Source organism: Halichoeres trimaculatus, unplaced genomic scaffold (assembly GCF_033239565.1).
Source record: "Halichoeres trimaculatus isolate MK-OKI-2021-1 unplaced genomic scaffold, fHalTri1.1 fHalTri1_scaffold_14, whole genome shotgun sequence".
Lineage (NCBI taxonomy): Eukaryota > Metazoa > Chordata > Actinopteri > Labriformes > Labridae > Halichoeres > Halichoeres trimaculatus.
Window position 1 is genome coordinate 33,488,845 of NW_027437192.1, and position 23,421 is coordinate 33,512,265.

General features: G+C 42.5%; 1 protein-coding gene across 1 annotated transcript; it reads right to left on the reverse strand.

The window, feature by feature from the left end:
* Window positions 1-308: 308 nt before the first annotated feature.
* Window positions 309-14,036, reverse strand: LOC141802805 (tropomyosin alpha-1 chain-like). Its single transcript, XM_074686544.1, has 10 exons — window positions 13,879-14,036; window positions 10,740-10,865; window positions 5,737-5,870; window positions 3,583-3,700; window positions 3,414-3,484; window positions 3,231-3,306; window positions 1,267-1,329; window positions 1,068-1,137; window positions 466-544; window positions 309-343 (listed from the first exon to the last, which is right to left on the reverse strand). The coding sequence occupies exons 1-10, from the start codon at window positions 13,990-13,992 to the stop codon at window positions 340-342; spliced, it is 855 nt and encodes a 284-aa protein (XP_074542645.1). The 5' UTR covers window positions 13,993-14,036; the 3' UTR covers window positions 309-339.
* Between the last annotated feature and the right edge of the window lie 9,385 nt (window positions 14,037-23,421).

A 23,421-nucleotide genomic window follows, 5' to 3' on the forward strand; every position in this document is an offset into this window, starting at 1 on the left:
TCTCACACACACACACACACACACACACACACACACACACACACACACACACACACACACACACACACACACACACACACACACACACACACACACACACACACACACAGAATCAGAAATTTCCTCCTTCCTTTATCAAACACAGGAACAGAGGTGAAACAGGGGGACTCAAACAGAGAACACAGGATCACTGAGGGTAGAGAAGCAGCTTTATGACACAGGACTACAAACACAGGAACCAGGAGCCATACAGGAAAGACCGTTTGAAGGTTAAAGAGACAGACTGAGCTCAGAGCATGCTCAGTGGTCTCTCTGACAGGGCGTGGGGCGACAGGACGTTTAGCTGAAACACAAAGACAGAGAGATGTACAGTTCACAGAAGCACAGAGTTTGTCATCCATCAGTTTGATATGATTAAATGTGAACAACAGCCTGAAGCTCCTCCCTTCACGCTGCAGCACTCACATGGACGTCATGTCGTTGAGGGCGTGGTCCAGCTCCTCGCTGATGGCTTTGTACTTCAGCTTCTGTGCGTACAGCTCATCTGATGGGCCACAGACACAGAAGGAGGTTAGACACACACACACACACACACACACACACACACACACACACACACACACACACACACACACACACACACACACACACACACACACACACACACACACACACACACACACAAGGAGGCAGTAGTGCTTCTTCATGTTTGATGATTGACAAAAGGGTTAAAGCGTGGCCATTGCTGACAGGACTGCGGTGGTAAAAGTCTATGAGTGGCATCAGAGAGGCAAGCGCTGTTAAATGACACTACCCAGAATGCATTGCAACAAAACAACAACGGCAGTCTACGAGCAAAATTAATTCATTGATGTCCTAAAAAATGAAACAGAGTCTAACATATTTAAGATAGCAATTTTATAGGTGTATTAAATGTTTCTTTTAATAAAATATGTAAAGAATCAAAAAGAGGGGAACAGGATAAATGAACCAAAGAGAGTATGAGAGCTGAGATTTAAAACACACTTGGAGCCCTTTGTACTGGTGAGATTCCCTAAAGGCCTTACCCTCCAGATCATCAATGGTCTTCTCCAGCTTGGCCACAGATCGCTCTGCGAACTCAGCTCGAGTCTCAGCCTGAGAGGACACAACACCACGTCAGTTCCTCATCACAAACACATCAAACAAACCTCTGATGGGGGAGAAGAAGCTGTTTTTGTCTCGACACATGAACCCAGGGGGTACTGAGAGCCCTGTGCCGCTCACCTCTTTGAGTTTGTCGGTGAGGATCTTGATTTCTTCTTCATATTTGTCTTCTTTTTGAGAGTACTGTGGGAAGAAGAAGACGTCTTTATCAGCTCTTTGAGGAGAGGGGAGAAAATAGAGTTTAATCAGTGCTTATATCTTTGGGTTTTTTATGAACTGGTAATTTGCTTTTTTTCAGTGTGAATGCCGTTGGATGAGTGTTTCCTGTATGGGGCCAGGCAGTGCCCTCTGCTGGGCATGGTTAAAGGGTACACGCCTTGTTGTTGGAGATCTCACCTTCATCCCTGTCATCCAGTTAGTTTATCATGGTTACAGTGATGCTTGTCCATGCTCAGATAAATAACAACCAGAGACTTGACGCCTGCTAGAGGAAGCTAGTGACTGTGGGCCCTCAGCACTGTCTGACAGGAGAGGGGCCCTCCTGTAGTTTATTTTGGTATATCTATGACTGTTTTCTAAACTGCCTACTACATACTACATGTGAATGCTGTATGTAGTTGGCACAGCATACTGCCTTCTGCTTTTGCTTGTAGTATGTAGTCTGGCTCTTCTGTTGGGTCTGTTTTGTAGTGAACTACTCTGGTTTCCAGTTTTAGAAAATGGAGCTTCAGGTTATGGATTTTATTTGCCTTAATTATATCAAATGTTCAAAACAGCCAGGCAATTAAAAAAAAAAAATCAAATTAATTACTGGATTTGTAATCAATTGATCTAATTAATCATATTTTAATCTCATATCTGCTTAAGGTCCCCAAATAAAGAATCTGAATTCCACGACATTACAAAATTGTAGTGCATGACTAATCTAATGAATACATGAGAGAGAGAGAGGAGATTAGTGAATTCACATTTTTTTCATTTAGCCACTACTAAAATGTTTGTGTTCGCTGCCATTGAAGTCTATAGAGGCGAGGTCTGGTGGAGCTTGTCAATCAAAATCCTGCTCGTCAACTACTGTGAGTGAGAGCAGTGCTCTTTGGATGAGATATCAGCATGGATATGAGATGATGTGAGATGACAGAGTCATAGCAAGACACTGCAAGTCAGAAAAGTTCAGGCAGCTCACGCTCCAACTGGGGATGTGTCGCAGTAATTCAGAGAGAAAGAGTGGAGCCATCGTGAGAAAAGACAACAGAGATCATGGAGAGGATCAAAGGATGGAGTACCAAGACAAACACGTTCAAAAAAGGTATTTTTTGCCTGTTTTTGGATCAAAAACGAGAAATAGAGACATAATAGAAGAGCGTATACTCTTCTTAGGTAGTTTTGGTGTTTACATAGTCAGAGAAAACAATATTGTTTGGGTCTTGAAACATCGTTTAAGATGCTCTGAAAATGACTGGCAGCCAATTAGTTAACCTGTATTAATTTTTATAACGCGTTAATCTAATTAAGCCCTAGTACAAAACAAACTTTGGGTAGATCTTGTTTTTTCATTTATTGCAAATAAATCTGGAAGGGATTGACTTTTTACTTAATCCACCTCCAAATAATCCACCTATGGTTCAAAAAGGGAATTAGTGGTTTTCTCCGGGCTTTAATGAATTTGAAGAAGTAAACAACTGTTTTACAACTGGAAATGACCAGAGTTACCGGTGTTTCTTTCTCATCACTTCACTCTTATCTCACGGACCAGCTAACATTTGTGTTGTTGTATTATAGTTGTAATGCAGACTCTTCCAGTAGATGGCGGTAATTGACCAAAACCTGCATAGACAAACAGTGTTAGCGCTGTGCATTGTGGGAAACATAATGCCAGGCAGACTGGTCTGTTGCATACTGAGAAAGTTTCCTGGATCAGTCGGACGTTGTTTAACATTATTGTTTCAGCTCTTCACATTCTGACTACTACAGGGTGGCTTTCAGCCAAAATAATAGGCACTGCTAATGTAGTGGGTGGTTTGGAAAACAGACTTAGTCACACTTCAGGACATGACGTTTTTTGTTCTGTCTTCTGTGGGTACCTTCTCTGCCTGAGCCTCTAGAGACTTCAGGTTGTTTGTGACGTTCTTCAGCTCCTCCTCCAGCTCTGCACACTTCCTGTTTGATTTCAGAGACAGAAATGGAGGAAGACGTCAGGTCAGTGTAGACAGCAGGTATCAAAAATCTGCAGAGAGCGTGCAAGAAAAACAGGTAGAGGAACTCACGCCTCAGCCAGCTCTGCCCTCTCTTCCGTACGCTCCAGCTCTCCTTCTACAATCACCAGCTTACGAGCAACCTGCACAGAAACGGTCACACCCATCAGATCACCTCACAGAGGTCAGCGTGGAACACCACCTGTGTGGAAAATCAGACAGGCTGTGAACAGAGTCTGACCTCCTCGTACTTGCGGTCGGCCTCCTCTGCGATGTGTTTGGCTTCTTTCAGCTGGATCTCCTGAAGCTCCATCTTCTCCTCATCCTTCAGAGCCCGGTTCTCGATCACCTTCATCCCTCTGAGTGCGGAAGACACACACACACACACACACACACACACACACACACACACACACACACACACACACACACACACACACACACACACACACACACACACACACACACACACAGAGTTCAAAGATAGTACCGTTTAGTTTCTTTTTCCCTGAGTCTGAACAGACTGATGGTCTAACCTCAGCACAGACAGGAAGTGAACTTGTGTTTGGTAGATTATTTCTGAACAATGCTCCATGTGGTTTGAAATCTTCAGTCTGATTCATACCTTTTAGTTTTCTGCTCTTTTCCAACAGTTTTAGGATGAAACACAAAAGTATTGTTGCATTTCAGCCTCTTGCTTACATGGAAACAGCATTTCAGCCGACCTAAAACGGACACTTTTGGAAACGACCTCCAGAGTAGAATTTTCTGAGGTTTACACAACGTTCAACCCAAAACGCAAAAAAAAAAAAACGCTGTGAAAAAAAAATAAAAAATCTGTGTTTTGTTTACATGGAAAAGCTGAGGGACTGAAAACACTATAGAAAGCATGCAGGGCCTGTAGGTGGGGCTTGGCTGTCCTGTCCAGAAGCAGCTTTTGGGAGATCTCCCCTGAAGTAGAGCAGGGCCGATCATCTGGTGTATTAGTTTTTTTTTTATTTTTGTTTGTTTGTTTCTTTTGTTAACCTTTTTAATTGACAAATTATTTACAGAAATCTTACAAAACATTCAGGATAATTGCTGTACAAAACCCACAGCATCTAACAGGTGACAATTGGAGCATTAAGAGAAAATAAAAAGCTTGAGGTTATAAAATAAGAAAAAAAAAACTAACAATGTTATATTTTTCACAGTCTTTTGGTTTTGCTTGCTTTGAGGTTTAAACTTTTTTCAGTATTGTTGTAACAGGACAAATATGGCTTTGAAAACAAAAATATTTGGTTGTTGGTTAGCAAAATTGGAACAGTGAATATGAAATTTGGATATTGTTAAAATTAAGTTGATTGTACACAGTTTGCCTGCAATTATGTTTTCCATCTGGTGGATAAGCGAATGCATCTGCAAAGTGGAGGGTGACGTCAACGCTTCCACTGAAAACTTCGGCTGGAGGTTTACATGGATGGCTGTGGTGTTTCAGAAAAATAGCATTTTGTTTTCAAAAGTTGTGTGTGCGAGGCTGACACACAACTTTTTTATTTCCTCCCAAAACGAATTTCGTGTAAACTACCCCTGAAACACTGCTCAATCTGCTAAATCTGCTGACTGTCTTTATACAAAATGAGCATCTGTTGCTCCACTTCTGCTCTCAGCATTCACCAATACACCAGATGATCATCCCAACTCTACTTCATTGGAGATCTACCAAAGCTGCTTCTGGACAAGACAGTTATAGCACCACCTACAGGCCTGACTTGCTTACTACAGTGTTTTCAGTCCCTTAGTGTTTTCGAGTAAATGCTGACTTTTTCATTGTGTTTCTTTGTGTTTTGGGGTGAGACGCTGTCATGTAAACAGGGCTTCAAACGGACTTCACAATAACAGGAGGCAGTCAGAGCTGAGCCTGTCTGTCCCTTCAGGACTGAGCAGTTCTCCCTGTTTCTGAGAGTCTTTATGTTCTCCTTACAGATTATGGTTCACCATTTTCAGCAGCTGGCTCCTTCTGTCAGTCAGCATGTCGTTTGGCGTGTCATTTGACGTGTCGTGTGGGTCCTGAAGGTCTGCGGGGGGCAGCCCTGAGAGCAGCTGTGGAGCTCTCCCTAACCTCTGGTATGTGAAGTGTAATGAAACGGTGTGATGTTGTTGTGTTGATTGAAACGTGTGTGTTCCTGTTAGGAACTGTTTTCAGACTCTGCTCCATCAGGACAGTCTGATTGTTCTGCCCTCTGATGGTTAATGGTGTCAGCCTGCAGCAGCCCCTCTCAGGTGAGCTCTGTGACGTCACTTCTGGGAGTGGTTAGAGGTGAAACAGGCCTGAAGCTTTGGAGCCTACCCTCAGGACCTGGATGTTAACAATCCTGCTCATGGCACACACAAAGCGCAAAGAGACAGCCGTCACCTCTCGCTCTCGTCTGCAGCTTTCTCTGCCTCCTCCAGTTTCTGCAGAGCTGTCGCCAGCCTCTCCTGAGCTCGGTCCAACTCCTCCTCCACCAGCTGGATACGTCTGTTGAGAGACGCCACCTCGGCTTCAGCCTGAGACACAGAGACACAGAGAGACACGAGGAGATGAAGCTCTGCAGAGGAGTCTTTACAGCTCCTGCTGGTGTGTCCTCAGCACAGACAGAGGAACATGAGAGATCACCTGCTCTCTTTTTCTGAATGTAATCAGATAATCACAGCAAAATGATGAGAAAGGTTTTTTTAAACCAAAGAGAAAAATGATCAGAGTCATTCTACTTAATGATATTAAAACCTATTTTACACACACTACACTTATTTTTTGGATCTATGTGTAGTTGTGGATCACATAAAAATGTGCAGCCAACACTTTTCAGACACACTGAAGCTACAATGGGGCAAAAAGTATTCAGTCAGCCACTGATTTTGCAAGTTCTCCTACATAAAAAGATAAGAGAGGTCTGTAATTTTCATCAGAGGTAAACTTTAACTATGAGAGACAACATGAGAAAAAAATCCAGGGAATCACATTGCTGGATTTTTAAAGAATTCATTTGTAAATTATGGTGGAAAATAGTTATTTGGTCACTCACAAACAAGCCAGATTTCTGTCTCTCACAGACCTGTAACTTCTTCTTTGAGAAGCTCTTCTGTCCTCCACTTGTTACCTGTATTAATGTCGCCTGTTTGAACTGGTTATCTGTGTAAAAGACACGAGTCCACAGCCTCAAACAGTCAGAATCCAAACTCAACCATGGCCAAGACCAAAGAGCTGTCCAAGGACACCAGGAAGAAAACTGTAGACCTGCCTCAGGCTGGGAGAGTGAATCTATTACAATCGAGCAGGTTGGTGTCAATAAATCAACTGTGGGAGCAACTTGGAAGAAAATGGAAGACACACAAGACCATTGATAACCTCCCTCCATCTGAGGCCCCACGAAGAATCTCATCCTGTGGGGTCAAAATGATCATAAGAACGAAGAGCTAAACTGCCAGAACCACACAGAGGGACCTGATGATTGACCTGCAGAGAGCTGGGACCAAAGTAACACAGGCTACCATTAATAACACGTAGGGCTCTAATTTTGTAGACCAGGCGCAAGCGCAGGCGCACCTGCCCTGCACCGGCCTTCACCGCGCCGACAGGGTGTGACCAGTGCACTTTGCAAGTTTCCTGCAGTACCAAGAGAGGCGCAGTCAAGGCGCAGAGGGGCGCAGAGGAGCACAGAGGAGCGCTTCCACGTCCCCCTCCACGCAAATGGCAGAGAGGGAGGAGAAAAGCCGTGAGTGGGTTTAACACAGCCGAGCGCTGTCTTCACCAATCAAATGAGTGCCTCTCCTCGCCTTTAAATGCCCTGCGGCTGAGGTGCAGCGTCTGATTGGTCTGAGTGATCCCCAGCACCGCAGAAGGTATGCTGGAAAGACCCGGTAGCGGAGACGGTCAGAGCCGCTGTCCTTGCAGCAGGAGAATGGACAGCAGGGCACATCGAAGCGTGTCACCTTGTGGGCCAGCTCCCGGGACAGATGTAATCTGTTCCTTTGTCATTAATAGGAGAACAAAATGAAGAGACAGTTACACAGCTGGCTTATCCATTCAGAATACTTTTGATCCACCTGCACTCCTGGTTTGTCATCACCAAATAGCAGAACCTTTGTTGATATACTGTATACTCTCCTGGTGTCTCCACTTCATCCTCCTTACAATAATTTACTCCATCTTTTTAGATCAGGTTAAAAATAAAGACTAAAACAGAGAGATGTGGGAAGCCACGGGTAAATCCTGAGTGACATACATTTATTTAGTCTCTTTTTTCTTCCTCTTTTCTCTCCCTCTTTTCTTTGAATTAAATGAAATGAGAGAAGCCAGATATATACTCAGTATCAGATGTTAAGTCTGTTTATTGTTTAATTGTAAGATGTGCATCAAACTTCCAGCTGCCGTCAGGTTAACTTTCCATTATGACAAACGTCTTTAATCTGACATCAGATGTGACGGGACAGTTAATATAGATATAAATGTATATGCTGGTTCAGATGGTTATATTAAATAGTGATTGCTGTGATTGTTTATTGCATTAAAATGTGCCTGACACTCTGGAAACCTGCCTCTTAGGCTTTGTTAAAATGAGCATGACATGTGCGCCTGTCACCAAATTACAGCTGCGGAGGGTGCGCTCCGCTTTGCGCTGAGAATAGACCAGGTTGGAGCTGGCGTGCTTTCAGCACACTTTCTGCACTGTTTTTGGCACGAAATTGTCACTGCCCCAACATGAATCTGCTGATACCTCCCCCTGGTGCGCTGTCAAACACCCCTGGCGCGCAGTCACACCCATCTCTGCGCAAACGGTCTACCAAATTGTCAAATTGGCAGCGCACAGTGGTGCGCTGCACGAAATGAGCACTGTGCAGGGTGCGCCAGGCTTGCGCCCCCTGCTTAAGCCGGTCCATGTCTAGGCCTGTCTGAAGTTTGCCAGAGATCATATAGATGATCCAGAAGAGGATTGGGAGAAGATCATGTGGTCAGATGAAACAATAACAGAACTTTTTGGTAAAAACTCAATTTGTCGTGTTTGGAGGAAGAAGAATGCTGAGTTCTTCCCAACACCTCATGCTTTGGGCTGTTTTTCTGCAGCGACAGGACGATTGATCCGTGTTAAGGGGAGAATAAACAGGGCCATGTATGTTGAGATTTAAAGCCCAAACCTCCTTCTTCAGTGAGAGCATTGAAAATGGGTCCCAGGAGTAGAATGATCCCAAACACACCGCTCGGCCGATGAAGGAGTGGCTCCGTAAAAAGCATGTCAAGGTCCTGGAGTGGCCTAGTCTCCAGAACTTAACCCCAGAGAAAACTTGTGGAGGTAGTTGAAAATCTGTGTTGCCCAGCGACAGCCCCCAAACATCACTGCTCTAGAGGAGATCTAGAGGAGGAATGGGACAAAACACCAGCTACAGAGTGTGCAAACCTGGGAAAGACTGACAGGAAACCTTTGATCTCTGTCATTGCCAACAGAGGTTATGTTACAAAGCACTGAGCCAAACTTCTGTTGTTGACCAAATGCTTATTTTCCTCCATATTACAAATAAATTGTTTAAAATTCCCCCCAATATGATGTCCTAGATTTTTTTTCTCATGTTGTCTCTCATAGCCATCACTTCTTTGTGTTTATCCATATACAAAGTCAGCACCAGAAGAAGTCCCCCTGTGGCTCTGTTTGTATTAACTTTAAACTTCTTCCTGATCAGTTAGTGGAGACTGGAATGATGATTGGTGCTGTTCTCCAGCTGTGAAATCACTCACGCCTGTTACACACTGGCTGATGGTTACTCCTCCTCTTATTCTTGAGGAGTCACCTTTTTGCTGTGTCTTTAAGACAGGAGTTGTAGTTTGGCTATCTTTGCTCTCATTCTTTAAAAATCAAAAGAGGAGTTTTCCTCAAGCTCAGGCTTTCAGCTGTTCAGCGTTTAGCTTTAATACCAAAGTGTAATGTGCCTTTGTGCAGGGACGTGTCCAGACTTTCAGACCGGGGTGGCTCAGTGAGGGCAGTGACATAGGTAGGGGTGGCCAGGGTGTACATATGTACAGCTTATTACCATTTAACCTCTTTTGAATTACTCTTTAGTTTCACAAATATGAGTAATTATGACTGTAAAAAAATATTTTCCAGTGTATGATTTTTGTAAAGAAATGTACAGTATTTTACATAAATGTGCATCAGCCAGTCTGATACATTTAGAGTCATTTTTAAGCCCAGATAAACAGTGGGATAAGATAAGGCTAAATCATGTTTGTGTGAAATAAATAATTTATTTGTAAAAGTTCCCCACAGTTTAAAAAAACTGGAGGAAACCCTGCAGATCCTAGCTGTTTGAACCGGGCTGTAAATGTGTTTTTAATGCTGTTAAAGTCTTTTTTTGTTTGTTTGTTTGTCTGGGTGTGTGTGGTTTCTGGTCTTTCTGAAGCCAGACTCAAGTGGATTCTCGATGGGCAGAAACTCTTTGCACTTCCACAGAGGCTTCATTTTTCTAATTTTGCCCTTTGGTCCTAACACAAAGAACCAGAGCCTGATTGCAAAGGGACTGCAGATGTTAATTGGTTTTAAGCTGACTCTGGTACAATGCATCAAATGGTGATATGTATGTTAAATATTGTACACAGTCCCTTTATAAATAAATAAATGTTAAAAAATTGCTCTGGAACAGGTTTAGTGGATAAAGGACCACGTGGTCAACACTCTGACCATTGTCAAGAACTTTATACAAACACAATTCAAAAAGCTTGAACTACCCCTTTAAGGATGACCCAGTCTGTAAATGGTGGTTTTAAGGTGGAGCCCAGCAGCTCTGGCCATAACACACTGCTCAGTGTGTGTGCATGTGCGTGTGTGTGTGTGTGAATCAGGCTTAATGATGTGCTCATTCATTAACATCCGTTAACACAGAATGGATCTTCTTCTTCTGTTGTTTGGCGCTGCATGTTTAATGCTCCTCAGCAGTCAGAGCGAATCAGAATACGATGGTGGCTCAGAGTCCAGAGAAGTGACAGAAGGAGTCACTTTGGCTGGATGCAGTGACCTGAGGAAACAGATGATGCTCCTAAAATGGACTCTGACCATTGTTAAGCTCACAGTAAAGTCTGGGCCTGACATCATGGTTAAAGAGGGCCGTGAATCTGCTGACAGCTGAGCGGCTCTGTGCCGGGCATGTGGGGAATGGAATGAGGAGAGAATCAGATGGGTTGGTTTACAGGCAGCATCAGGGCTTTTATCAGAGCCTCAGGTCAGAGCCAAACACCGTGAGGCAGTGTGAAGACTGATCTCCAGACGTGGGCCAGTGCTACTGTCCCCTCTGCCTGGTTACACAGTTATTAAAAGAAAGGGCAGCATGCGCGTCACGTTTCCAGCTGATGTGAAAACACAGTTTGGTGTTAAAATGTGAGCCACTCACGTCAGCAGCCTTCTTGTCGGCCACCTCCAGCTTCTCCTGAGCATCCTTCAGAGCCTCCGAGTATTTGTCCAGCTCGTCCTCTGTCCCCTTCAGCTTCTTCTGCATCTGCAGGAGTTCATCTTCATGCTGGGGAGAGGGGAAATGAAACACATTTTGTTTAAATACACAGAAAATACTCAGAAAACAAAGCTGGACGGGATGATTTTCAGTCCAAAATGTCCATTTAGACTTAATATAAGACACATTCACCTGATCAGTCCAGAAAAATGCCTTGTTTCAAGTAATATAAAGACAAAGTTAGGTCTAAATGGCCTGTAACAAGTGAAAAAAAGTCTGCCAATGGAACAAAGTTACTTGTATTAAGACATTATTCAATTTTCAAGCAAATTTTCCAGCAAAAAAAATTCTTGTCCATGTTTTTTACTCTTTATAAGCAATCCAGAACTCATTTTTATCTTTAGATAACTTGAAACAAGACATTTCTTTCCTGGACTGACAAGTTAAATGTTGCTTATATCAAGTGTAATAAGACACTTTAACTAAAAATAAAAAACATAAACACTTGATAAGATTTCAGTTTTTTTCAGTGTGCCTGTTGACACTGTGGTAAAACAGTGTTGGTCTCTTAGGCTGTGAAAGTAAAGAGGAAATGTTCAGTCTGATGCAAATTAAAATAAATAAGCAGGATCAGGATTGAAGCCCTAACTGAAGCTGGAAAGTTTGTTTCCAAGCCCTCACTAACAGGTTGATGGGTCATGATGTTGTCATCTGGCTGAAATTTAGGATGCTTCATGTTTCTCACCAGTTTTTCTGCTCAGATTTGAATCAACTGATTATCAACAAATCAGTAACTCTCAGCTGCTTGGACTTGGAGTAACCACAGTTCTGCACTACAACCTAACAAACATTTTCCATATGAAATGAAAACCAAGCACCTAAGGTTGCATGTTCTCTTTCGTGAGAACAAGGGAGCAGACGTCTAAGCAGCCAAACCAGACAGGGCGTGAGCTCTAACCTCTGTCCTCTTGTCCTCTTTCTGAAACCTTTCTGTCTCTTTTTCTGTGGGAAGAGGTAGATCAGAGTCTATCCTGGTTCATTACATTATGAAAGAGAGATGGAGCAAATGATTTGATATGAACATGTAATTAAATGAAAAAAAAAAAAAAAAAAAAAAAAACATTGATGGTGTTTAGTGGTATTGGGTCTAATTGTGGACTTTGTGCTGACGTGAAATTGTGTAAATTTCTGTTGAGTAAAAAAAAAAAAACATCGAAAGGTAAGATTAAAGGATGATTTAAAGAATAATTTAGAGTAAGGCTTGTTATGTTTTTTTGTTCTTTATTTGTTTTACTGGTATTCTGAATGACTTTATAGATTAGGATAGGCAAACATAAGCCTCGGCTCCAGCCTACTCCTTTTTCAGTTACAGATTATTTTTGTCTTATTTTGGTGAAGGAATGTTTTGTGTGAGCATTTATATTTTTTGTATTTTGCTGTTTTATTTTTTTGTAAAGTGATCACACATGATTCATATTCTGCACTGGAGGTTGTAACTGAAATAAAATACTCAGAAAATTCTCTGAGGAGAGTACAGGACCTCTGAGCCCTGCTGTGGTACAGAGGCCGGCCTGTGACTCCTAAAGCGTTTCCTCACTTCTTCTTGTTTTTGACTGAGTCGTACAGACAAAGAAATAACTCTAACCCTCCGGCTGATGAGAACAGGATCATCCGGTCCCATTTGTGACCATTTCTTGGTTCAGGGTGTCCTTTGGTACTGAAGTGATCCCTCCATCGGGAGGAGGAGGAAGCATTCTGTATTTCCTGCTACAGCGAGATGTTGACTGCTGTCCCTCATCCAGGAGACACGTTTCTTCTTCTCTCTGTTTCATCAGTGGCAGATGCTTGGATGAAGTGGATTCCCCCACACAGAGCCGTGTCTCTGCTGTCCACACAGGCACGCAGGCGGTTTGTTCAGCCACATTGTTGGCAGCTGATCTCACCTCTCCTGTAATCCCTGGACGGGTGGTTTAAATAACTGTGGGGTCTTGATTTCGTGCCCCCTGCCACGCTGACAGAATCTGCATTTCTCCGCTGGTGTGAAGACTGAAGGAACTGCAGCTCTGCTGCAGCTGGTGAGGATAAAGTTAACATTACCCCCTTTAACCTGATCACCCATAAAACCCTCCTCAGAGTCAGTGAACCAAACTACCGACTGAGCTCTGTGTCCGTGCTGCGTTCATGACCGTCAGGTTAAAGCCAGCATCACTACTCATGACGATTAACTCCGCCTACTTTAGAGTCTCTTTGTTCTGGACAGTCACTGTGTCTCTCTGTGTTTTCTCCCTCTGCTGTGGGTTGTGAGCGACGGCCAGCCTTCGTCACTCATCATGACCAGACGTTGGTGTTAGTCTGAGGCTCACACCCACAGTGTTTGACGTAACACCAGCTGTGTCTGAATGCGCTCTACTGTGAGCCTCTTTTAGCACTTGAGCCAATCCTGTGATGCTACGCCAATAGAAAAAGGACAGAGGGCTACACATCTAGTGTTACGCTAACTTAGCTCAAAACAGCTTAACTGCTGACTTCTTGCTCCCTCCCATGGCAACTGAATGTCAAACGTTAAAGGTAGCTGGGACACTGTTGGATGCTAGCTTTAGCTGTGTTTTGATGGTAGCTAAAATGTTCTTTGCTTGAACTGCACGTCGATGTGTTTTCCTTATGGTTCCTGATCCTCTGGCTGGCAGTGAAATGTTGAAGTCTGATTCTCGGTTTCTACAGACTCAGAACCGAGCAGTAACAACGTCTGAGCGCCCCGCCCTGTGGATGACATCACAGGATGACATCTGCCATGTGGATGCTATCTATGGAGAGACAGAACGTCACAGAAATAGAAGTCTGTGTCTTTGTTGGTCCAAAATCCGGGGCACCAGTTGGGTCACATCAGGTCTTTTAGCCTCGCATACCAGGTGGCTTCAGGTTCCAGTTTCAGACCATATCCATCCTTTTTCTAGACCCTGACTCAGATTTATCCTACTTATTTCTGAACACAGCCATACAGAGCAAATGAAGAACTTTTGAATTAATACCAAATCATCTTTCCTCATATTTTGTCCTGGAAAAAACTTTTTTTCCCACTCACCTGTTTGCTCCTGTCCTCTGCTGCCTTCTTGTCAGCCTCCGCCTGCTCTGCCTGGTCCAAGGCGTTCTCCTTGTCCAGTTTCAGCATCAGCATCTTCTTCTTGATGGCCTCCATCTTGGCTGAGGGTTAACGGGCGTCTGAATCCGCACAGAGAGAGTGAAAGAGAGGAGGAGACGACGAGGGGGCACAGAGCGGCTGACCTGAGAGGGAGCCCGACGGACAGACGGACGGATGGAGATGATAAACTGAGGAGGGAGGACATTTATATGACAGAGGAGGAGGAGGAGGAGGAGGGGGAGGAGGAAACCCAACCTCTGAGCCCCTCAGAGCTGCACCCTCCTCCAGCTAACACTGACACAACTCATGAGACTAAAACTAAAACCTGTTGGTTTGAAGAAAGAAAAAAGAAAGAAAGAAGACAGCTTCAGAGAAACACAAATGAGGATGTGTGTGGTACAAATCAAGTTATTAAAAAATTAATATATAATATGTTAATGATAAAATTATGGTTATAAATTTCTGCTATTTTTAATATCTTAAAAATAATTTATATATATATATATATATATATATATATATATATATATATATATATATATATATATATATATATATATATATATATATATATATAAATTCTAAAACAGCTTATTTTAAATTTGAATACATAAAGGAAAATTTACGGATGGTTCAGATTGACAAAGACTTTTCTAAGAGATTTAAACTTACTTCCAGCTGACAGTTAATAAAACAAAGCTCTCTTAACGTCTGATTTCCATCTGGTAAAAAATGATGCAGATATACCCAGAGGGGGATTATTCAAGGGTCCAGAAAGGCAGGTACAGGGGGTTAGGCCCCAGGCTATTCCTTCTGTGGGGTCCCAGATCAGGCTGTACACACTCCAGGCAGGGTTGCCAGATCTTAGGATAAAAACAAATGACCAGCTCTGAGGAATCAAGCCCAAAACAAGGCCAACAGCTGACTTACCACATTGTGCAAACCATAGACCTCTTGATAACAGTATGAATATTTATTTCCGTTTGTAGTAAAATGGCAGTAAACGCACTGAACATAAATATTGAATAATCTTTGTTTTTAAACTTTGATTTAAAGAAAATGCATATGCATTATACATGAATAACTGCAAAATGACAAAAACCAGCCAAAATTTAATCTCAACTTTGTTTAAAAAATAATTAATAAAATAGAAATAATTTAAATGATCAGTCTCAATGAACAATAATGAATGTTACTCAATGTGAAGAGCTGATAGAAAATCAAATGAGGATCATACAGGCAACAAATCAAGCCCAAACCCCACAGCCCGTGACTGACGAGATTAGCAAGTGACTTTACGTAAAAACAAGCTCAAAGTCACTTAAGATAAGCAGACTTGGCAACCATGGCAACAGCACCAACAGCCGGTGACACACAAAAACAAATTGTTGACCAAGGCCACATAGGCTACGTAGGCACCATGGGTCCGACCAATCAGAGAGCCCCTTCACATGTGGCACCCCTAGGCTGAGCCTGTGAATCGATCTGCACCTGGATTTACTGCTCCATAAGTGCCCACGAGAGGCTGTCTGAGAAAACCTGGCAAACCACATCAGGTCCCAGGTGAAAGTGTGATTTTCACTGCAGAAATAAACGTGTCCACTGATTTAGACCTAGGAACAAACCAGGTTTAGCTCATTGATTAACTCCCACTCACTGATTGAGAGGGGATGTTTTTACAACCCTTCCAGAGCTTGTCAAGGTGAAGAGTATTGCATAAATTGGTACAGTTAGGGGCGTGGATGTGATAACAGGAAGGTGGGCTTGTTGTGATTGTTTGTCAGAAGCTGTTTCAGAATACAAATGTTATCTTAGAGATGTCACCCATGGGTTAGAAGCCCAGAGGAGCCAGATGAGGTGGTTTGGGCATCTGGTGAGGATGCCTCCTGGACACCTCCCTGGGAAGGTGTTTTGGGCATGTCCAGCTGGAAGGAGCCCCTGGGGAAGACCGAGGACACGGTGGAGAGATTATATCTCTCAGCTGGCCTAGGAACACCTTGGTATCCCCTCAGAGGAGCTGGTGAAAGCCTCCAGGGACAGGGGCCACTGGTTTTCACTGATGGTGCTGCTGCCCCTTCCGTCCAGAACAGGATAAGTGGTGGGAGATGAAATTTAAGACAGTGTATGATCAACCAGTACTAACTGTACATTACATTTTAAAGACCCCAAAATTACTTTGCAGTTGAAGACACAGCAGGGCTCGGACAAGTGGCTGTCAGAGCATTAATGTACCAAGTGCATAAAGCAGGAGCAGAAAATGTTACAGTGCTGTTTTATGAATTGTAAGCTACAAATTGATAAATGTTACTTCAAAATGCTGAAAGCATGGAGGAAACTGGACACAGGACTGAACCAAAAACCTGCAAATATTCTCTACAGATAGTTATGTTATAAAAATAAAATGACTGACATGACACTCTGTCTGACACTCTGCTTCTAGCTTAAGATATAAACATGTTTTCAAAAAGCATCAATTCTAAGATTATTTTATTGATTAGAGTGACTGATGAGGCGGCTGTGGCTCAGTGGTAGACTTGTCTCTCAGTTGGACTGTTCAATCCCAGCTCCTGCAGTCACATCCCAAAGTGTCCTTGAGCAAGACACTGAACTCCAAATGGCTCTTTCTGTTGGTCAGTGGTGTGTGGATAGGTATAAATGTGTTAGATGGTTCCTCTCTAGAGCTCTCTCTGCCATCAGTGTGTCAATGTGGTGTGGGTAAGTGAAAGAGACCAGCAGTGTGAAGTGCTTTGGGTGGTCAGAAAGACTAGAAATCACCTCATAAGCACTGGTCCACTATGAATACAGTTCGTGAAAATCATCCTTGTTATCCTACAGCAGTCAGTGTTCCACAGTGGTGGATTCTTCTCTGCATGTTGTGCTTGAGTTAACAATAAACTGTCCTCTTTCAGCTCCCCTTCTGCTCTGAGGTTGACTAGCCTGTAGAAATGACCAGGAAAAATGACACGACTTTCTCTGCTGCTAACATCACCACCACACATGGTTCAAATTCCTTAGCAGAGACCAGTAACCTGAAGTTTCCCTCACCTCTCACAGCTGCTGTCACTGGGAGTCTATCTGGTAGAGGGCCAGACTGTATACCAAAATGACACTTCAGCTAAATTTTTAGACCAAAACAATCCTAATAGAAGCTATAATTTTAGCCACATTGTAAACCCAAAACAGTGCGAACAGACACTAACATTTCACTCACATTGTTTGCCAATATGATGCAAACAGAAGATAATACTTAAGCTAAATTGTTAACCTGTATGATGCTAAATGAAGCTAAAAATTTAGCCCTATTGTATACCAAATCAGTGCTAAGCAACCCTTTCATTTTGGTCACACTATTTGCCAAATGCTAACAGAAGCTAAAATTGTTTCAAGGGATAATGATTAAGTATCATCAAATGTGCAGGAACATGAAAAGTGAGCAGGTCATGATGGAAGCTCAACCTGGTGGGAACCAGGTGACCACCAGCTCACTATACATTACCCCGCTCATACCCCGATACCAACTCAGACTATACCAACTTAGTGAACAGAGGTGGAGAGAGGTACCCCCCCCCCAAAAAAAAAAAAAAAAAAAAAAACTAGGTAACCAAGTACCAGCACTGTTACATAGCTTAAACTGTACTTGGTGCAAATTGATTTGACTTTTCTTCCTCTGTACATGAAATATTTCTCCAGGTTTGACCACAGGCACTTGTCAAGCAAATGGAGTATCAACTCTGTTGCGTTGGTATTTTACCCCCAGACACCTGTGCTTTCGTTGGCAGAGTTTTCCTTTCTGTGCATCATTGGTGAGGTCGCTATCGGACAGCCTTATTGGCTCCAATATGGAGATGGAAGGTTTGAATATTGATTCAGATGGTGGGCGCTCTCAGTGGGGACTTGTGGTTATTACGTAGTGAAGTATATTACATGGTTTTAATTGTAGTGAAGTATAAGTAAAATTGACACACTCAAAAAATACACATGAAAGTACAAGTACCAAAAAATTCTACCTAATTATAGTAACTTGAGTATTTGTAATGTGTTACTTCCAACCTTAGTAAGTCACGGATGAAAGTACGAGGAGTGTTTTTAAGGTAACTGAACGTTGTATCTTTAACGACACAGGGAATTCCTCTTCACTTTTTCACACTAACAGGAAGGCAGCACCTGGGCTGAATGAGATTCTTCTCATTCAAAGGGGAAAATGTCCCCCTGAGGAAAAATAGTCACATTTTAAAGTCAAACCAAATGCTCTTCGAGATTTCCCTCTTCAGTGAGTGTCAGGACGCTCCTCTCTGCTCACAGAACGCTTTTTGATCTGAACTGTGTGCTGAGAGAGCAGAGACAATGGAGATGAACAGTAGGGAGGAATGCCGGCTGTAACTTGATGCTATCACCTGTCTGTAACGTCTATAAGCGTCTCTCTCCTGGGGATAAACGGGGTTCAGAGCCAGAGGAGGGGTATGTCTGAAATTCCCCCCTCTGGACCCCCACGGGTTATTAATAAACTTCTTTTGGCTGACATTGTCTCAGGGATTAGAACTAGAGACTACAGTGTCTACAGCTGGCACACACACACACACACACACACACACACACACACACACACACACACACACACACACACACACACACACACACACACACACACACACACACACACACACACACACACACACACACACACCTCTGAGCAGAGAGAAACAGTTAAGGTGAAGAGCAGAGGTTTGGTCCTGTGTTTGTATATACCACAGAAGATCAGAGTTTATCTGCTCCTCTGATTCTTTCAGACCCTCACTGAAGAATCTGACATCAGAGACCTCACTGACGCTCATGTGTTTATCTCAGTGTGCGTGTGTGTGTCTGTGTGTGTGCGTGTGTGTGTGCTGAACACTGACCTTTTCTATTACGGGTCTGTAGGGTTCATGTTGGCTGACCGCTGGGCCTGATGGGACCCATGTACTGTATATGGTGTCAGGGCTCCAGGCTGGCATCAGCAGCAGAGAGCTATCTTTAGGAGTCGTTTATGGTTCATTCTTAGATCTATGACAAACTGTTTCAAATTTTACTCTAACACTGAAAGTGACTGTTGGTTAACAGGAGAGAACTCTGGGAAGTTTGGGTCCTAAACTTGTCCTAAACTTTTCCCTTCAGAGATATCTTTGTATCAGAGTTGCTTCTTGTTGATGGAAGGCAGTGTGGCTGGAAATGGACAACCAGGGCTTAGGCCAGCCACACAAAAAAAAAAAAAGACAAAACAAAACAAAACAAAACAAAACAAAACAAAACAAAACAAAACAAAACAAAACAAAACAAAACAAAACAAAACAGAAACCCACCAAATTGACCAACATTCTGATGAACACAGACAATGGTTGAGAAGGAACTGTGCCTCACAAAAACAAAAATTAGAAACTGTCCGGAATGGGGCTCTAGTAGAGCCTAGTGGGCTAGGGATCCCCCATGAGGCAGCCTGGATTTGAAACCAACCTTAAGCCTCTTTGTTGCTTGTCTCACATTCTCTCCCTGTTTTCTACCCCCTCCTATGCTCTGTCCTTTCAAAATAAAGGCATAAAAGGCCAAAATAATAATACTAACAATAAAAAAACAAACATAAAGAACAATGAACGATAAAAAAGTAATGTTTTATGAAGATAAGTGTTCTCCAGTTTTAGTGGTTTGATATATATATACTTTTTCTCAATAAAATCAGCACAAAGCAGGACAGAGATCAAACTCTTGTTGGGAGTGTGCTGGGAATGGGTGGGGCCAAAACCATTTCACCAACAGGTCACCTGGGCATGTGGTTAGGAGCCTAAGGCTATTCAGAACCTTCTTATTGATTGTTTTAGAGCCTAAAATAGACTTTACTACAGAGTGGCCGCTAGGGGGTAGAACTAGAAAGGTGATTAAGGGCCAACATCTTTTATCTGTCTATAAGCTGCAGTGGTAAGTACAAGAACCAGTCTCTGAAAGAATAACACATTAACAACACAATGTCAGTTTAAAAACCAGAGTTGTTCTGTGTAATGTGATCATGTCTCTGAGAGACCTTACCTTTTGAACACTGCCTGTAATCTGGAGAACATTATTAAAATCATTATTGCTGTAAATGCAAGATGTTGTTGCAGCGTATGTTCTCATACATTTTTTTTCTTTTTCTTCTACTTATTAAACCATTCAACTATTCAAACTTCAAAACATTCAGCTCATTCAGGACTACAGCACTATGCCATTTTATTTAGACTTTCAGAGATATTTCACTTTTTTCTTGAGTTCGGTCCCACTGAAATGAACAGCAGAATTGTCAAAAAAATTGCACATTTCAGGACATTTTCAGCCTCATTTAAACCCCTCTCATTCATTCCTACATTCAAACTTCATACACCTAAAAAACATTTAGCTATCTTTGGTCTTACTCAGTGGTTTTCAAATTTTTTCCTAGCATTCATAGTTTCTTTACATTGACCCTTCAAAGGTCATTACGTTTTTCAGCTCTTCAGACCATTTTGCAGTGGTGTGTATTAGACAGAGTGCTGGAGCTCTCAGTGAGATATTTGAAGTTCAGAGTGGGGGTGCTGGGAGAAAAAACCTGGACACTCTGGAAAAACTGCCGCCACAGCCACAGATTTCACTCCACAGACACCTGCAGGTTAAAAATGAGGACAGTGTGGCAAAAAACAGAGGCAAGAATCAGAAAACAAGATCTAGTTATTAAGATCACCCTTTCTTCTCCACTTCTGTCAGCATCTCCAAGTTGTCTGAACTTAAAGGTAAATTCTGTACATTTTACATTCATAAAAACAGTTTATTGGGTTTAATTTTCCTGATATCATGAAGATGAAAAAATGCCGTTCTTGAGACCTGTTGGATGTGAGAGTTAAGGGACAGGGCCTGATCCAAAAGAACTCCCAGGTTCCTGACAGGGGTGCTGGAAGCCAAGCTAATGTCGTCAGAGGCGGCGATGTTGTTCCAGAAAGCTTCTCTGAGATGTTTGGGTCCAAGAACAATGACTCCAGTCTTCTCTGAGTTCAGCAGTAAGAAGTTTCTGCTCATCCAGGACCTTACGTCTTTGAGGCATGCTTCAAGTTTAGATAAGCGGTTGGTTTCTTCAGGCTTCATTGACAAGTAAAGCTGAGTGTCATCTGCATAGCAGTGAAAGTTTATGGAGTGTGTCCTCAGTATAGTGCCAAGAGGAAGCATATACAAGATGAAAAGAATCTGTCCAAGCACTGAACCTTGAGGAACTCCATAACACACCCTGGTGTGCAAAGAGGAGAGACTCATTGTTCACATGAATGAACTGCTGTAGATCTGAAAGATACGATCGAAGCCAAGCTGAAGCGGTTCCTGAGATACCAAGAAGACCCTCTAATCTCCGCAGAAGAATGTGTTACTATACAATATCCTTTATTTCTAAGTCCATTTGTGTTATTTAAAAACATAACAAAAATGGTGGCGTCTCTTGGAGGTACAGTATGAATTAATGGTATTTCAATTCATTTCAATGAGGAAAATTGAGATATAAGTAATTTAAGTTGTGAGCTCTGTCATGATAAAAATGAAGAAAACTAATTGAGACCATCAACTGGTTTGGGAAATATTAAAAGAGATAATAAATCAGAAGTAGGAGGAAGAGAAACATTTTTTCTTCTGCTCGAGAAAAAGAAATAAATAAAACATCTTCATTATCCAAACTGAAAAAAAAAACTATATTCACTGATGATCTCTGGAGTGAGACCCAATACTTAGTGAAGCACATGTTTGGACACTATTTGAATGTGAATTGACACTGACTCCCCCAGCCAACCTGAATCTTTGTAATTGCTTCTATTATTTTATGGCTGTGACTTTATGATCCCAATGGGAAATACACAGCATTTAGAGTAATCTGTAAGGCTGCCAGAAATAGATTTGCACCACAACAGATAGTCCTTTGGAAGTTGAAGGCAATATCTCGTTCTTCATCCTGGCCAAAAGACGACAAGCCAACAAAGTGAGGAGTGAAAACACTGAGTTATAAATCCGAGAGGACGATATTAGAGGTCTATCTGGGTGTTTCACCCACTCGGGTGTCCATTTCTTGCTTCTGAAGGCCGTGGAGCGGAAAGGCTGTCCTATCTTTGCCAACATGTTTGTATCAATCTCTCACAACCTCATTAACACAGCGAACACGTCGCTCACCACATCAGGAAAACCATCACCAGCTGCCCTCCAGGATTCATGTTACATTTAGAGACTGCCCATTTCAGGAGCCAGCGGCAAGAAGAGGAAAAGGAGACCTTAATCTGTCCCCCCCTTTCACTGTCAATGGTGAGAAGATCTGCTCATTCAAGGAACTGCAGTTCATTTTAACATGGAGCTCTATGGGGACTGACTCACTGCTGGAGACAGACTCTAGTGGACACTCAGGGAACTGCAGTTTATTTGAACATAGATCTCTATTGCTCTCTTTTAGCATTCAGTGTCGTTTTTGACTTTCATTTTTTACACATGGAGACCAGAGAGTTCAACAGTCAGGAAATCACAGGTCTACACTTTGAGATCGCCCCCCTCACCAGCCTGTCTGTATGGGAACTTCATGGATCACAAGACGAGCTGGCGAGGTCTGAGTTTTTCAGACAGTGTGGTTCTTCATGACCGGGCCTTCCGGCAGGTGGGTCAGCTCCACTAAGTTTGAGGGCATGGTTCTGTAAAGAGGAGTGGGTCCAGGTGGCAGTGGGGGTAAAATGAGTCATGTTATGGACAAATGTGCTGGTTCAGGAATGCGGCAGTGGGTGCTGAGCCATTTGGGGGCTCCAGGTGATGTGATTTGGGGGCCCCGCATCTCCTGGTCTAATGTACCTTGTATCACATAATGAGATACTCCAAAGCATGATCAAAGGTCACTGTCCTTCCATTCTTTCATCACACTCAGCCAGTGTCATCCACATTGGATTAAACAGCCTTTTCTATAGATATTGCAAACTCTCATATTGTCTAAAACCATGGATGTGTGCAAATGGATCTGAATTTGTTCCAACTTAAGTTTTCTCGATCTTCTTCGGCCCCTTACCGCTGCATGATCTCACTGACAAGATACTCTGACTCTTAAACTGTAAACAAAGATTTGTATGACTTTGGTTAAACAGTATGAGTAAATACTTAACATTAGTTATGTCAGCTCAGCAGAATCATATATTTTCCTCAGCTTTCATGAACCTGTGAATTACTTCATACAGTCATGTGTGATATAAACTCCTCAAAGACAACTATTTACAGTAGTCGTACATGTGATATATTATTAATAATCAATATTTGTAACATTTTTTTAAAAGACTGAAGATGTTTTCATAAGGTCACAGCAGGGGGTTTCACAGGGCCTTGTGGTCTCTGTCATATGTCACCTGCAAAGTGAGGATGGCGTACAAAACAAGGAGATTAGTTCTGGAGACACAAAGTACACTGACTTTTTGCCTAATATGCCATAGTTTACCTGAGGTTTGTAGC